General features: G+C 43.5%; 2 protein-coding genes across 3 annotated transcripts; one reads left to right on the top strand and one right to left on the bottom strand.

Moving 5' to 3' along the window:
• The first annotated feature begins 365 nt into the window (after positions 1-365).
• Positions 366-2,788, top strand: LOC134099812 (P2Y purinoceptor 13-like). 2 transcript variants are annotated; one of them, XM_062552821.1, is made up of 2 exons: positions 366-447; positions 641-2,788. In XM_062552821.1, the coding sequence occupies exon 2, from the start codon at positions 672-674 to the stop codon at positions 1,632-1,634; it is 963 nt and encodes a 320-aa protein (XP_062408805.1). In that variant the 5' UTR covers positions 366-447; positions 641-671; the 3' UTR covers positions 1,635-2,788. The 2 variants fall into 2 exon arrangements, with proteins under 2 accessions (XP_062408805.1, XP_062408804.1); XM_062552820.1 differs by having other exon boundaries at positions 370-409.
• Positions 2,789-10,688: 7,900 nt separating this feature from the next.
• LOC134099725 (uncharacterized) lies at positions 10,689-14,699 on the bottom strand. The gene is made up of 2 exons (XM_062552712.1): positions 14,597-14,699; positions 10,689-13,256 (listed from the first exon to the last, which is right to left on the bottom strand). The coding sequence occupies exon 2, from the start codon at positions 13,253-13,255 to the stop codon at positions 11,492-11,494; it is 1,764 nt and encodes a 587-aa protein (XP_062408696.1). The 5' UTR covers position 13,256; positions 14,597-14,699; the 3' UTR covers positions 10,689-11,491.
• Between the last annotated feature and the right edge of the window lie 2,148 nt (positions 14,700-16,847).

The raw sequence follows: 16,847 nt of genomic DNA on the forward strand, positions 1-16,847 counted from the left end.
GAGATAACAATAATACACTGCACAATAGCTTTAGTTCATGTCAGTTAAACAGGTGTCGTCCCTGCTGGTGTGTGTTGGACATGCCTGCTCTGCACTGTGAATAACCTTACAGGAGACAACCACTGCATTAGGAAAACACAAGTCATGAAACATGACTCAGACTAAACACAGACTAAATATGAGAGACACTTTCCCACACTGAGAAACTGCACTGAACTCTGAATAATTAGGCTAGCAGAATGTGAACGAAGTTCACACAGCAAACCTGTAAACCACACTGAGTAGAAAAAATACGCCCCCTTCCCCACTTACACACACACACACACACACACACACACACACACACACACACACACTCACACCAACAAACAAGGGCATACACATACATGAGAAGCTCTTTTAACCAGAGGTATGTTGATCTTGTTTCTGTCAGCTACTGAGAAACATGTGAGTGTATCTAACTTTATTCTTTCCTTGAGCCTTGCCTATTAAATACTAAACATTAGATATGACATGAACAACGTCACTAAACAATGAGTGATGCCATTGCAGGATCAAACCTGTGCCAAATATAACTTGCATTTTGTTATGTATACATACTGTAGCCTAATGAAATGCTCTGCTATTCTTTCACATTTAGCTTTGTGGGACTGTTTTACTGCGTAGATACGATGAACACATCTGAGTATCAGGACAACTCCTCCACAGGATATGGGGACTGTGGCATCGACAACAACATGGTGGACGTGCTGGTCCCGAGCCTCTTCTTCCTGCTCTGCGTCCCGGCTCTGGTGCTGAACGTCACGGTGCTGTGGATCCTGCTGCGGCTCAGAACCGAGTCCACCTTCATGGTGTACCTGCAGAACCTGGTGGCGGCCGACCTGCTCATGACGCTGGTTCTGCCGGTGCGGACGGCCAGCGACCTCCCCGGTGCCCCTCTGGGCCTGCGGGCGTTCACCTGTCGCTACGGCAGCGTCCTCTTCTACTACTGCATGTACATCAGCATCGCGCTGATGGGGCTCATCAGCCTGGACCGCTTCTTCAAGGTGGTCCGGCCGCGTGGACGTCTGCTCGGCCAGAACCTGCTTTTCGGCAGAACCGTCTCTGTCGCCACCTGGGCGGTCCTGCTGGGGGCGGTGGCTCTGCCCAACGTGATCTTGACCAGCGAAACAGCCTCGGGACGCTCACACAAGTTCTGCATGGAGATGAAGAGCCAAGCGGGAAGAGACTTTCACAAGGCTGCCATCTTGGCGCTGAACTGGCTGTTTTGGGTCGTGCTGGTTGTAGTTGGGTTCTGCTACATATGCATAGCCTGGGCGGTGGTCCAGTCGCACAACAACTCTGGGAGTATAAACGTGATACGCCAACGCAAGACCAAAGCCAAGGTGTTTATCGTGCTCGTGGTCTTCCTGGTCTGTTTCGCGCCGTACCACATCGTACGGATCCCTTACACGCTGCTGCAGGTAGAAAAGCACAGCTGCACCAGGGAATCGCTGAAGGTGGCCAAGGACTTCACCCTCTGGCTCTCTGCCACCAACATCTGCCTGGACCCACTCATCTATTTCTTCCTGTGTAGAAGCTTCCGAGAGAAGCTGTCCGACCTCGGAATACTCAGGAGGTTCTCAACCACATGACTGATCATATGAAAACCTTACCACTGGCTGAAGGTTGTAGAAAATATTTGCTTTATTTCAACAATGTCCAAAAGGATAGGAGCAGTCTTCACTCAAAGAGTTTCACCATTTATTCCACAGACTCGTTTCGGCATTCTGCCTTCCTCAGTGTGTGATATATTGGGAGCACTTAGACTCTGCACAATAATATCCTCACTCCAAAGTGAAACTGAAAGTGCAAGAGTGAAGATATTACTGCACCACACAATATAGTTATCCCTCTTACTTGCTTAGAAATGCACCACGTTTCATTTTGTCACACCATACACCATACTCGTGTAACTGTATTTTAATAGGGAAAACATGGAGGTGTTTGGTCGCTTCTAACGTCATCGCTGTTTGGATCCTAATGAATGCATTGGGCTAGCTAAGTGCTATCAAAGTTGTGCCGCGCGCCAGAGCCAGTGAGTGCACGCATTGAAACGTGAGAGGTATGTATCAACTCGTCTTAATTAGGGGAATAACGTAGTTTAATATGAAAAAACGGTGAAGTGTTTCTTTAAGTTAATGGTTAAGTAATGCCATTTGCATGTGTTACCAACCCTTGTGTGTATAATTCAGCCTTTACACAAATTAAGCATTTAAGCATCGGAGTCATTCACACTACTCAAACATGGGATTAGAAAAAACCTAATGGTATTCCATAGTAGGTTAGGGCTAACTTTCTGGAGCACCAAAAATCTTTTTTTCCTCTGCCAAAACAAGTTAGGCCTTTGTGTTATTTCAAATATTATACAAATAAACAGAGGCTCAGCGCTATATGTTCTGGACAAAAAGAGATTCTGAATCGCCATTAGGTGTCAGCAAAGTCTTTCGCCTTCAGTAGCCAAGGCCTACCTTATTATAGGGGGAGTTTCAGACTGTGGAGGCCGGGTGGGTCCCCTTGGAACATCCAGCTCAGGGGGCTCCAACGTTTCTATGTCAGAAACAGGATTGCACAGGTGGTCGTCCCATCTGCCTCATATCCTCCACCAATTGTCTTGCAATATCTGTAGCCTCTTTCATGATGCCAGTGAACCGGTCCAAAGCAAAAGCATGATCCTCTCGATCTGTCAGATATCCGTTTGATTCCTGCAACCAAACACTCAATAAATACCGAGAATAGTGCCTCAGCTTTGAACAAGTCAGTTTCAGAACCCATTCACCCCCCAATCTGACTGAAAACCGGCCTTAGCCGTGTCATCCTTAGTTTTCTTGTGCTGTTCATCATTTCCTAGCACAATGTGTAGTGTTTTGATTACTGCAGTTTTTTGTTCATTAAAACAAAAAAGATACATTTTCTTTATTCTTACCAATGTTGTTGATATGGTCTTATTTGTATAGTTTTTAGTCATTTCATTTTTGTGTAATTTTTTCTTCTGTTTATTATTTTATATGTAAAGCACTTTCAAACTATGTTTAGAAAAGCGCTCTATAAACAAAGATTATTATTATTGGGGGCCAAGCAGCGAAGCTGCGAGGAACCCATTGTGATTCTTAGTTTTCTTATTATTAGGGGCCAAGCAGCGAAGCTGCGAAGGCACCTATTGTGTTTGTCTTTGTTCTTATTATTATTATTCTGACATGGAAGTCAATGGCAGCCCATAGAACCGACTACGGGAAAGTTGTGAAATTTGGCACACTGATTAGGGACAGTCCCATGATTCCTGTCACCAAATTTCATGTCGGCACCTCAAACCCTCTAGCGCCACCAACAGGTCAAAGTTGGACGTGCGTCTACGCACGTAACTTTTGACCTGTTTGTCCAATTTTCAAAAATCAGGTAGTTTTGGATTCCTTGGACCTGCCCGAGTTCAACGCACCCTATGACGTCATTTTCCGCCATGATGGATTTTCCGCCATTTTGGATTTCATCAAAAACACTTGAAAGCCTACTACTCTCACAAATTTTGTCCGACCAACACCAAACTTGACGTGGAGCATCCACAGAATATGTTTAGCCAACACATTGCTTTTCGTCTTCGGAAGTATTACCGTTCGCTCAAAACAGCGAATCGAAATTCGCGGCGAAGCCGCCAAACAGGAAGTGGGCTCATATTTAAGCAACCCATGCACGCATCAAAGCCAAACTTGGTACATGGACTCCTGACCCCATCAGGATGAAGCTCAAGAAATCTGGTGACCTTTGACCTCTAGGGGGCACTGTAATTCAGAAACATGCCTTTTGGCCTGTGGCTGCTGTTGTGCTTAGAATTACAATGTACTAGTGATGTCTAGTAATACTTTGGAAGATACTTATGTCGACAGATGACAACTTGTGACATCAACGTAACTGATTTGGCCGCCATATTGGATTTAATCAAAAACACTAACAAATTTCCCTAGGTCACAAATTTCCACTGATCCTCACCAAAATTGGCACAGACCATCTTCAGACCATGCTTTGTTAGTGTTTTGATTTATGTAACAATTGACAGAAGCGTTTGCCCGTCGCAGCCAATCGAAATTCGCAGCGAAGCCGCCAAACAGGAAGTGAGCCCATATCTTAGCTGCCTTTGCATCTATCAACACCAAACTTAGTATATGTACTTGTGACCCAATTGGGACGAAGCCCAATACATTTGGTGACCTTTGACCACTAGGGTGTGAAGCCTCCAAACAGGAAGTGAGCTCATATCTTAGCAACCTTTGAATCTATCAAAACTAAACTTAGTGCATGGACTCGTGACCCGATCGTGAGGACGCTCAAGACATTTGGTGACCTTTGACCTTTAGGATAGCTTCAATTAGCAAAAATGCAAGTTGGCTTGTAACTTTTGACGTGTTAGACATGAAACTTGTTCTGACTGCTTACGGCCATATGTCTCATTGCCGCATTGAGCCAACAGCGTCGAGTTGCCGTGGTTACTCCGGCCTACTGCTTGGCCCCTACATTGCTGCTTGCAGCTATATTTGGGGGCCAAGCAGCGAAGCTGCGAGGACCCCATTGTGTTACTCTGTTTTCTTATTATTATTATGAATCCGCCATGGGAGTCAATGGCAGCCCATAGAACCGACTGGTGAAAAGTTGTAAAATTTGGCACACTGATTAGGGACAGTCCCATTATTCATGTCACCAAATTTCATGTCGGCACCTCGAACCCTCTAGCGCCACCAACAGGTCAAAGTTAGAGGTGCCTTCATGCACGTAACTTTTGACCCGTTGATCCGATTTTCAAAAGTCAGGTATCATTGGAATCCTTGGACCTGCCCGAGTTCAACGCACCCTATGACGTCATTTTCCGCCATGATGGATTTTCCGCCATTTTGGATTTTGTCAAAAACACTCAAAATGTATCAGGGGTCACAAATTTTGTCCGACCGACACCAAACTTTACATGGAGCATCCTCAGATGATGCCTTACCAACGCATTGCTTTTTGTCTTCGGAAGTATTACCGTTCGCCCAAAACAGCGAATCGAAATTCGCGGCGAGGCCGCCAAACAGGAAGTGGGCTCATATTTCAGCAACCCTTTCATGCATCAAAACTAAACTTAGTACGTGGACTCATAACCCCATCTGGAGGACCCTCAAGAAATTTGGTGACCTTTGACCTCTAGGGGGCGCTGTTATTCAAAAACAGGCTTTTTGGCCTATAACTGCTGTTGTGCTTAGAATTACAATGTACTAGTGATGTCTAGTAATACTTTGGAAGATACTTATGTTGACAGATGACAACTTGTGACATCAACGTAATTGATTCGGCCGCCATATTGGATTTAATCAAAAACACTAACAAATTTCCCTAGGTCACAAATTTCAACTGATCCTCACCAAAATTGGCACAGACCATCTTCAGACCATGCCTTGTTAGTGTTCTGATTTCTGTAACAATTGACAGAAGCGTTTGCCCGTCGCAGCCAATCGAAATTCGCGGCGAAGCTGGCAAACAGGAAGTGAGCCCATATCTTAGCAGCCTTTGCATCTATCAACACCAAACTTAGTATATGGGCTTGTGACCTAATCGGGATGACACCCAATACATTTGGTGACCTTTGACCTCTAGGGTGTGAAGCCGCCAAACAGGAGGGGAGCTCATATCTCAGCAACCTTTGAATCTATCAAAACCAAACTTAGTGCATGGGCTCGTGACCAGATCGCGAGGACTCTCAAGAAAATTGGTGACCTTTGACCTTTAGGATAGCTTCAATTAGCAAAAATGCAAGTTCGCTTGTAACTTTTGACGTGTTAGACATGAAACTTGTTCTGACTGCTTACGGCCATATGTCTCATTGCGGCATTGAGCCAACAGTGTCGAGTTGCCGTAGTTACTCCGGCCTACTGCTTGGCCCCCTCATTGCTGCTTGCAGCTATATTTATTATTCCTCCGCCATGGAAGTCAATGGCAGCCCATAGAACCGACTGGTGAAAAGTTGTAAAATTTGGCACACTGATTAGGGACAGTCCCATTATTCATGTCACCAAATTTCATGTCGGCACCTCGAACCCTCTAGCGCCACCAACAGGTCAAAGTTAGAGGTGCCTTCATGCACGTAACTTTTGACCCGTTGATCCGATTTTCAAAAGTCAGGTATCATTGGAATCCTTGGACCTGCCCGAGTTCAACGCACCCTATGACGTCATTTTCCGCCATGATGGATTTTCCGCCATTTTGGATTTCATCAAAAACACTTGAGAGCCTACTCCTCTCACAAATTTTGTCCGACCGACACCAAACTTGACGTGGAGAATCCGCAGAATATGTTTTGCCAACGAATTGCTTTTTGTCTCCGGAAGTATTACCGTTTGCTCAAAACAGCGAATCGAAATTCGTGGCGAAGCCGCCAAACAGGAAGTTGGCTCATATTTCAGCAAACCTTGCACGCATCAAAACCAAACTTAGTACATGGACTTGTGACTCCATCAGGAGGACGCTCAAGAAATTTGGTGACCTTTGACCTCTAGGAGGCGCTGTTATTCAGAAACATGCGTTTTGGCCTATAACTGCTGTTGTGCTTAGAATTACAATGTACTAGTGATGTCTAGTAATACTTTTGAAGATACTTATGTCGACAGATGACAACTTGTGACATCAACCTAATTGATTCGGCCGCCATATTGGACTTAATCAAAAACACTAACACATTTCCCTAGGTCACAAATTTCAACTGATCCTCACCAAAATTGGCACAGACCATCTTCAGACCATGCCTTGTTAGTGTTTTGATTTCTGTAACAATTGACAGAAGCGTTTGCCCGTCGCAGCCAATCGAAATTTGCGGCGAAGCCGCCAAACAGGAAATGAGCCCATATCTTAGCTGCCTTTGCATCTATCAACACCAAACTTAGTATATGGACTTGTGACCCAATTGGGACGAAGCCCAATAAATTTGGTGACCTTTGACCTCGAGGGTATGAAGCCACCAAACAGGAAGTGAGCTCATATCTCAGCAACCTTTGAATCTATCAAAACCAAACTTAGTGCATGGGCTCGTGACCAGATCGCGAGGACTCTCAAGAAAATTTGTGACCTTTGACCTTTAGGATAGCTTCAATTAGCAAAAATGCAAGTTCGCTTGTAACTTTTGACGTGTTAGACATGAAACTTGTTCTGACTGCTTACGGCCATATGTCTCATTGCGGCATTGAGCCAACAGTGTCGAGTTGCCGTAGTTACTCCGGCCTACTGCTTGGCCCCCTCATTGCTGCTTGCAGCTATATTTATTATTATTATTATTATCCTTGCCACTGGGACAGACAGGGCCATTCTGAATAACTATTCCACCCAAATGAACTGAACTGGTATCAGGTTGCCATCAACAATTGTAGTAGAAATATTTTATAATTTACTTTAAACATGAACATCAGCTTCTGATCACACCAAAACTTGTCAACCAACGACCCATGTGACCTTTTGATCATTTGTTGATGATGCAACTGCCTTGTGACCGTGTGACTGATCATTGTTGATGAGGCCTTTCCTCTTGACACAATCAGGAGGAGGCAAGGCCTTTAAATGCAGAGAGAATACACAGTGCAGCAGACTCAGTAGGCCATCGCCCTAAGTGGTGTGCTGTGCTGGGTCTCCGGCCATATGGTCTTGAACTGTTGTTAGCTAATACTGTAAATGTCTTACCATGTTTTGCAATCTCTAAAACTGCCTTTGTCTGCTTGATACTGAATTTTCTTACTTCATAATCACAGGCATCCCAACCTGCAAAAAGTCATTTCAGGGAGGTATCCCTACCCTATCACACACCCACAATAGTTTGAGTCACATATTTTGGCAAGTCATATGGAGCTGGAGCAATAGCAGCAGTAATCAGAACTGGAAATAAACGCAACTGCAACAGTCCAGAGACGGAGCAAAGAGGGCTCGGAGAGTAAAAACTCCATGAATGAACATAGTGTAGTTTGAGTCGGCTACCACCGCTGACCCCTCCTGACCCCCAACTACCCCTTCAGTTCACACTGTCGCAGTTATTATTCATTTTGACATCATTACAACTGGCGTTGAGTCTAGGGCTCTGTATGTCAGGGCATGCCATTTTCAGAGTTGTGGGAAGTGGAGGTGGAGCACCTTATCATGAAGACAAGAATCCAAACAGAGTCCAGAGTCCCAAAACAGAAGAATTACTTCACGTGTGAGAACTGCCTTTTGGAACAAATCTTTGCTAGTTATTACAAGTGGCAAATGTTAACCATAAATGATGTCTATGAAATTGTTAATTGACATAAAGTAAATATGTGTGAATTATTTATACAGAAATTGTCATGACTGTATTTGAAATCCTGATCGTGTGATGGGTCTACCAGACCCGGGAACATTGTGTGATAAATATATGAAGACGTTGCTAGGGATAATTGCAGTTGTTCAATATAATGCGCTGGTCAAAAGCGCTTTTGCACACCTCTTTGTGGGGGCAGGTGCGTTGGACAAGGATACCTTTATCACACAACATGCAATAAAAGTATCACTGGTAAAAGCGATAAACGATAAACATTTATAAACACGTCACCAACACATTGTGTTAATAACTGTTGCATGTAATAGACGGTGTGCGGGACTTGTTAGAAGAATTTTAAGCGCTGTGTAAGTTCCCAATACTCAGGCCGGCCCCAGAAACATCTGTTCATCTGTCTGTCTGCACAAGCAGGCCAACTATCAGCTATCCGGATTCCCACAAAACATCGGACTCCTGAAATGTTATTGTTATTGTAACCCTGAGAACCACGGCATGAAGTTGGTTCACATTGTGTGAGATTCATGCCAGGTGTCAGGAGTTTTAGGCGTATTTGAACAACACATTGTTTTGTTCAGCGCAATGATCTGAATGTACAGTAGGTTGTGAACATCCTGACACCCTTAGAATACCTTTATTCTAGCTGTGAGAAAGCCACCTGCCACTATGGGCCCTGCTCGGATAGGCTGGACACAACTATGATGATGTGGTTGTCCATGCTCCACCAACTGGGCCACCATTGAAAGATGACATCTCCAACTTCTCCACTTTTTGTACCTACAATATATTGTTGAACAGAATGAACTGAGTGAATGCTAGGAAATGTATGTTGTTAATACTAACATCGCCACAATTCCCCCAACATTTCCTCCTTTATTGTGTTATTATTTAGGTATTAGTTATGTAGTTGTTAGTGTTTCAGTTTTGTATTATGTAGTTATGTGTGTTATGAGTGTATACTGTATATATATTACACATCACATGTAGTAGAACTGTTGTTTCAGCTGTTGTTGTGAACAACCTCTGTATAAAATGCTGGCCTCAGATGACGCTGTTAGGAGTTTCTGTAAGCAGTCTGGGGTCACTGCCATTCTTCATCTTTGCAATAAATCAATAAAGAATCAATATAAAAAACACTGTGTCTGTCCTCATTGTGATCGAAATGAGAGAAACACAAATGATGTCAGTCAGGTTGAAAAATGTTGTGTTGGTATGCATTTGGTGTATTACTTTGGTTTCTTTTACATCTATAGCTTACAAATCATATGTGAACTACACAATCCAGTAACATTTTACTCCAACATTCAGAAATATACTTCAAATATATGTACATAACTGCACATTTCTAACATGTATTAAAGGTTGGGTACGGAATTCGCAAAACGGCCGGCAGATTTTGAATACATACAACCTCAAGTCCCGCCCTCCATGCACCAACGAAAATTATGCGCGAGAGCGAGCCAGGCTAAATGAAATGCCAGCCTGGCGTCTACAGCACTATGAGCTCTAGTCTCCATACAATCGCCCACATCAACTTCCCCAATTACATTCTTTATTCACCTCCAAAGGGTTGTAGGTAATAGTTCCACAAATCAGACAAGGTAGATGATTTTATAGCCATTATGGTAAAAGCACCGTAGTCTACCAGCCCTTTCGTTCGGAAATTCTAAAACAACGATGCATTTTAATACACCAAAATAACATTTGATATAGGCTACCTTACATCTTTCAGTAGCCATAGGTGTGTATATTTGAATAGAATGGTTTGGTTCTTACCAGGGCGTTTATCTTCTGAAATATCCGAGTTTAGTGCTGGCCCGCTGGTTCGCCTATTCCACTGTAGCTCCAAGCGGTTAAGTTTCGATTTCATGTTTACAACACTCTTCGAGTCACGGTAAAATGTAATTTTTGCTACATAGCTTATTTATTGCGTGGGTGATTGAGTTTCCGTAGGTATCCGCTGCCTTACTATGTATAGAAATGAAGTGACACATACAATTTGAGGGGAACATTGTGGGACGTGTAGCAGGCCTAGTTAGTTTCGTTTCACTTTCAGCACTGACTCGCGGTCAGCTTTCGTGCTATGTGCACGAACGGGTCGCGCGTGCGGGGGGGAGGGGGAGGAGGAAGAGGAAGACCGTTAGATTGACAAATGAGCTGTGAAATGATGGTATGAGGTTTAGAATTCTATTGGCTGGAGTTTTTCGAGCCCTGCCCGTTCTGCAGATGATTGACATGTTTAATTTCCATTTCAGTACTTCCAACTCAGTGGCTGTAAGTGGGTTAGGAATAGGATTTCAAGTGATTTTGCAAAAATGACCAAAAAAGCTCATTCCATACCCTACCTTTAAGCATTCAACATTTCATAAGTTGTAACATAATGACATACAAGCTGTCACATTATAACAGAGGGAGGCTAGACAGGAGTGTCTATGTTGAATGAAATATAAATTAGGATAGCAGTGAAATGGATACAGAGAGGCAGAAGAAGTATTTCTGTGACAGAAAAAGGTGTACAGGTATGTGGTTGTTAGGACGTGTAACGTTGCCTACTTTTAGCATCCACCAAAAGGTCAAGGGACACTCAAAACGTAAACAAGAATCCTCCCTAGGCTAAAATCACAACATACAAGGTAAACCTTCCTAATATAAAAGCACCCTTTTAACAGTTTTACCTCAAACACCAAAGCCAACATGTCACATCCCATCCCAAAGCCATCAACCATGTAGCCATAGCTCCCCCCTCTGACAAACAGAGGAGGAGAAAAAATAGAATTAGTCACTTACACCTCTTTCCAGATAAAAGCCAAATCCAGCAGAAGTCTGGTGCAGATTCTCACACAATATTTCCACAAGGATTCAATATATATCCAAAGGAAAGAGTAGGGCTATTCCGGACCACGAGGACACCCAAAGAAGGGAAAATGCATTTACCTCTTTGCCACTGGAAGTATTTTATTTTATTTTATTTTTTGTTCCAATATATAGGTAAAAATATAGTAAAAAGTAAAAGAGTATAAGTCCAAAAATTTAAGATTACACAGTACATCGCTGCTCACAAATACAAAAAGTGACATCAAAAATTGTTTATGTTGCATACATGAAGAGTTCCAACAAAAGCTCACAGTTTTGCTATACTTCAATTGAGCTTTGTGATTATGAAGCATTATGCAAAATTAGATTAACTGGTAAGACCTCGTGCCTTGTGGTGTAGCAGGCTGCATCGGTGCTTGGAATGGAATGTGCTTGGAATGTGCTTTTGCGCAGTACAATGACTATGATGATACACACTAACAATTGCACTTGAATTACACATAGAATTATAATTAATGGTAGACCACTAAGCACACCATTGTTTGTGTGAGATTCCAAACGCGACACATAAAGGATATTGTACCCCATCTTGTCCAGAGAGAACTGAACAGTTTGGGGCCCCTCAGCCAGAAGTTGTTGCAGTTCATCTGTAATGTTGAGGTCATGATGAGGCTGGAATGCATTTGGTATTTCAATTTCTCTGTCGTTGTCAACTCTGAGGTGGTGCAACGCAATGTGTTTGCCAACGTAAATGGATACTCCCTCTGGAACTTTGACAAACACTGTTTGGTTGGGGATTGTTAGTAGCACGTACGTGTCCTGATCTTCATGATGCACCACAATTTCACTGTTTGGAGTGCTGACAACCCATTCATCACCCACGCTTACTACTCTTGTTTCTGATCTGTCACCCTTGATGGTCATAGTACCTGTACACTGTTGACTAGGGGTGGGTGACAAACCACAAAAGGCTTTGTGCGGGTTTCTTAAGAACGGATTAGTAGGGCAGATCCAGTTGACATCTTTGACAGAGGTGCACATGTCGAAGTTAGGGATGTAGTGGACAAGGGGCCTGTCATCATGGTACGCCACCATGGATGGTGTTTTGAAATGTATGTGAACATTAGCCTTCCAGAACCCTACATTTAGGACAGATTTTAATCTGTAAATGTCCTTATTCTTAACGATAGGTATGTTCAGAAGGAATCCAATTTCCATATTGTTTAGGTCGACATGTACAGGAATGGCATTGCCAAGACCATACGCTAGACGCACTTGTAATTCGCTGACATCACCAGAAGTAGCAGTATATATTGTATCATTCACCATACTTATAGGGACTAAGTACGAGGGAATTCTCCCACTGCTCAAACTGGACACTGACCTGCTAACCTGTTTTAACAGGCTGTGCATCAGATAATCAAAGATCCATCCTGTGTTCTGGGATGTTAAATTCTGGGATGTTAAGTTCTGGAATGTTAAGTTCTGGGATGTTATATTCTGGGATGTTAAGTTCTGGGATGTTAAGTTCTGGAAGCAAAGCTGGGTCTCATCTAGCATGATGGAGTGTTGATTGACGATAACAACGGTTCCCTGCCGTGTTTTGGAGGTGCGTGGCATTGCTGGCTGTGCGCTGAGTTGGATTCTACGTTTTATTTCCGGCATCTCACCCCTCAGTTGTCTAACGTGTTTGGTCAGGGTTGATATACTGATTGCGTCAGCAGCTGAGGGACCAAATTTGAACAATGACCCAATTACAGGTACACTTGTTGACAGTCTTTTGGGACCAACTATGACATCTGGATCAACTACAAACATTTGCAACTGCTGTAGCATGTGCCTGGTTGTATCAGAAGCATATTCAATAGGCACGATCTCATCATGACATGGAATAGGCAACAATGTCTTTGGATAAATGTGTCTGCGATACACATGCCATGGGTTTAGACTGACATATATCCGCTGGGTGTGGATCCAATGGTTTGCCAGAAGGAATCCTTGAGCATCTTCAAACACAATGCCATAGGGAGGTCCAGGTCTCACCATCGGTCTCTCAGCAGATAGGACTGCTGTAAGGATGATGAGAAGGATCCAACGGGGAGTCATACTGCAATCGAAAAGTGGTTCGTTTTAACATATAGCAATACAACATACAGTACATGGACATTCAAGAATGAGCAGTCAGTTTAGTGTCATATGTTCAGCCTTCTCCCCCATGTTAAAAAGTCAACATTATTTTTGTTCATGATGGAGTGGGGCATTGTGAAGGCTCTTATCTTATCTTATCTTAAGACAATTCAGTCAATTTACTGCAACAATATGGCTAATTGGTAACCACCAGCATATGATTGGCAATTCAATTAACACAAAGCATAATTGGGGTGGAGTTCAGGTGTTGTGTGCTTAAGTGTGTGTGTGCAGGTGCGAGTGTGAGGGAGCTCTGTCAGTATTTGTTTTAAGCGTGAGTTGTGGCTCAAAGAGCAAGTCTTTTGTTATATGCTTGGTTAACAATGAAGCACGGGAAGTTTCCCTTGAGTTTAACAAAGACTGTCTGGAGTATCACAATTTGATATGGACCTATTTTTTTATATTATAAAAAATAAACTTTTATTTTATAACTCTTATATATAAGCTGCTCAACGGTCTTTAACGTTTACATGAAACACAGTCAGTCTGATCATTTGCTGCCTAATTGATCAAGGAAGCGCAGACCCACACAAGCAGAAAACAAACGTTTCTGCAATCAGGAGGAAGTACTTACTAATTTGGTGTCATCAACATAGAGGCATACATTACATGTAGTGATTAGTGGTGTTATAAGCGTTCATTCAGTGCGTGTGCGACATTAACCCACTCGATAACGTTGGTAGAAGCTCTTCAACCTGTTGGAAGGCTATTTAATCATGTAACGACATTTCGAACGACGTGGAACTTCCATAACACCAGAACAGATAGGCCTATAGCCTATAGCAACACACTGTGTAGCACCGTAGGCCTATTTGATAGTGAAATTTCAGTATAACATGGTCAAAAGAAGAGCATTACTCTTCTTAAAGAAAAGTGAATCCTTACATCCAGCCATTCATTACAAAGGATGCCAATTTGTTTTTCACTTGCTATTTGTATTTGTATGATGCTTGCATGAGGTGAACATCTCAAAATAGTATAATGTCCCACATATAATAACTGTTGCTTTGTGAAGTATTTGTCATGCAAGCATCATGCATCATATTCTTGACGGTTTACTTCTGACTACTTTGCACACACTTGCTATTCCAAACACTATCAGTTGTAATGACTATAGCAGGAATTTTAAGGTAGGCATGCAAAAATAATGCATCTGCTGTCAAAAGCAACATGCCAATATGCCAATATGCCATTACATAATAATAAGGCTCATATTATGCTTAAGCCTATAAAATACAACTAAGAACAAACAGGGCTTACCTTTAAGCTATAGATCGTAGCATTTGGCTGAATTCCGTCGAAGTAGGGTAGGCACACCATCAAGAGAGAAATAGATCATGTAAGATTCACCACGTCTGCAATTCTGTGAGCCAACAGTGTAGTTATTATTTAGCCTACTAGAGATGTCAGAGGTCCAGCCCCACATTTTTGCCAGATGTGACCACAATCTCCAAAAGATAAATCCCAGGAGATCAGAGGTGTGACCTTGTAGCAAGACCCACACAATCTGGGTAAGTTTATCCAATGCCTTTTGAAACTATGTCTACGTAGTAGGCTAGTGGGTTTCACAAGTGTTACACTCTAGTATTGCCTGTATATGTATGTCTGTAGCACACACACACACACACACACACACACACAGATACAGACATGACTGTTGCATCACAAGTGTGTTTACATACAGCAATAACATCAGTTCAGTAAAGACGAATAAACCTGATCTTTATGTTTATTTCTGTATTGCTATATATATACACACACACACACACACACACATATGACTGTAGCACCACAAGTGCGTTTAGGCCTACACACAGCAATAACATCAGTTCAGTAAAGATGAAGAACCTGTGCTTCCTTCCCATGTTTATTTCTGTATTGACTTCTCTCTCTGTCTCTCTCTCTCTCTCTCTGCTTCGGTTGCTCGACACCTATTACTGCAGCTGTGAGGGCGGAGGTGCGGTGAAATGGCGTCACCTGGTTGTCATACAATACATCTGCTATTAGGCCCGAAGTGCAGGAGAAGTGTCTGATTATTGAAGCACACCGTCCTTCATTTGGCAGCGCACTTTATTTGCTGTGTCATGCTGCCATCTAGTGGTTATGGAATATTTAAAGTCGTTTGGGTGATCCATGTAATAAATTGTGGGTTTTTTTCATACCTCGTTACTTTATGAATGGTGAAATTTAAGAAAATTAAGAAATAACGTCTGCTGTTTTTTGTGACGCCAGGTCAATGGGGAATTCAATTGAACATGGGGTCACGGATGTAATGTTTTTGTTCTCCCTTAAAGGGGACATATCCAGGCTCGGCGTCAGGGGGGGGCCATAGGGGTCCAGGCCCCCCCAAACAGGTCTCTGTGCCCCCCCAAACAGAGTGCTCTGTAGTAGATATTTTGCAGTATTTTGCCCCCGTCGATGCTCATAGCCCCCCCACTCGTTGCTCTCTGGCTCCGAGCCTGGACATATCATACCTCTTTTTAAACGAGGTTAGAATTGGTCTCTCCCAAATTGAGCCGTTTGTGGGCTGGCCACGCCTCCGGCTGCATGTATTGATTACGCTGCTCGTTTCACAGGTGAAAATGACTAAAACAGAGCCGGCATCCAACCACATATGTTAGACCCTGGTGCTAGGGTTGGTCTATGCAAATTCCCTTACCCCGCGTACACACTAGCCGTGTTCAAGTTCAACTCCAAATGACCTTTTGCAGCAACGAGAGCTGCCGGTGGCAGCAGGGGCGGGGATGCAAACGCTGCTATGAAGTTGTACACTCTCTACTTCCCGTAGTGTAGACTTGGCTAGACTTGACCATGTGACGAATCACGAGGCACGGACCCGCACGGACTCTTGTGGATATGGGGAGGCATCTAAACACCTGCACACACGTCAGGGATGTAAAAGCCAATTAGGGCAAAGACCTGACGTCATGAAGGCAGGGTCTAGGCTCCGCTGCTCTCCGCAGTACCTCCAGACCGGCTGCTCTTTTGCGGAGCAGCCGCCTGGCCACGCCTTGCTCCCGCGATAAGTTGAGGCCATGTGATACCGACTGCCGAGTCGAAAACACGCCCATCTAGACCATCGTGGACAGATTTTTAACCACGTGCATCTTGTGCTGCGCAGTTTTTGTGCTGCGCAGCCAACTTGAACGCGCCTACTGTCTCCGTCCGTCAACGGATCACGGAGGTTGGATCTGACGTATGTGTATTTGCATACACGTGGTCTGATTGGCTGACGGATCCGTCGCTGCCTGAAAAGTTGAACATTTCTCAACTTTCTTGACGGAGGCAACGGAGCTGAAGCGACGGACGGACCCACAATGCATGTCGAGTCCGCCCCATGCAAAGTGAATGAGATCCGTTGACGGACGGAGACAGTGTGAATGCGGGGTTAGTATGACATCAGAATAAGGGAGCCATCCAAATGGCTCACAGCAGCATACTTTCTTGACACCAGGGGGTCAAGGCCGTGTTGATTAGCTTCGGCAAGTTAGCAAGCGCCATTTTCAAGTAT

The sequence above is a fragment of the Sardina pilchardus genome, chromosome 13 (genome assembly GCF_963854185.1).
Source record: "Sardina pilchardus chromosome 13, fSarPil1.1, whole genome shotgun sequence".
Taxonomy (NCBI): Eukaryota; Metazoa; Chordata; class Actinopteri; order Clupeiformes; family Clupeidae; genus Sardina; species Sardina pilchardus.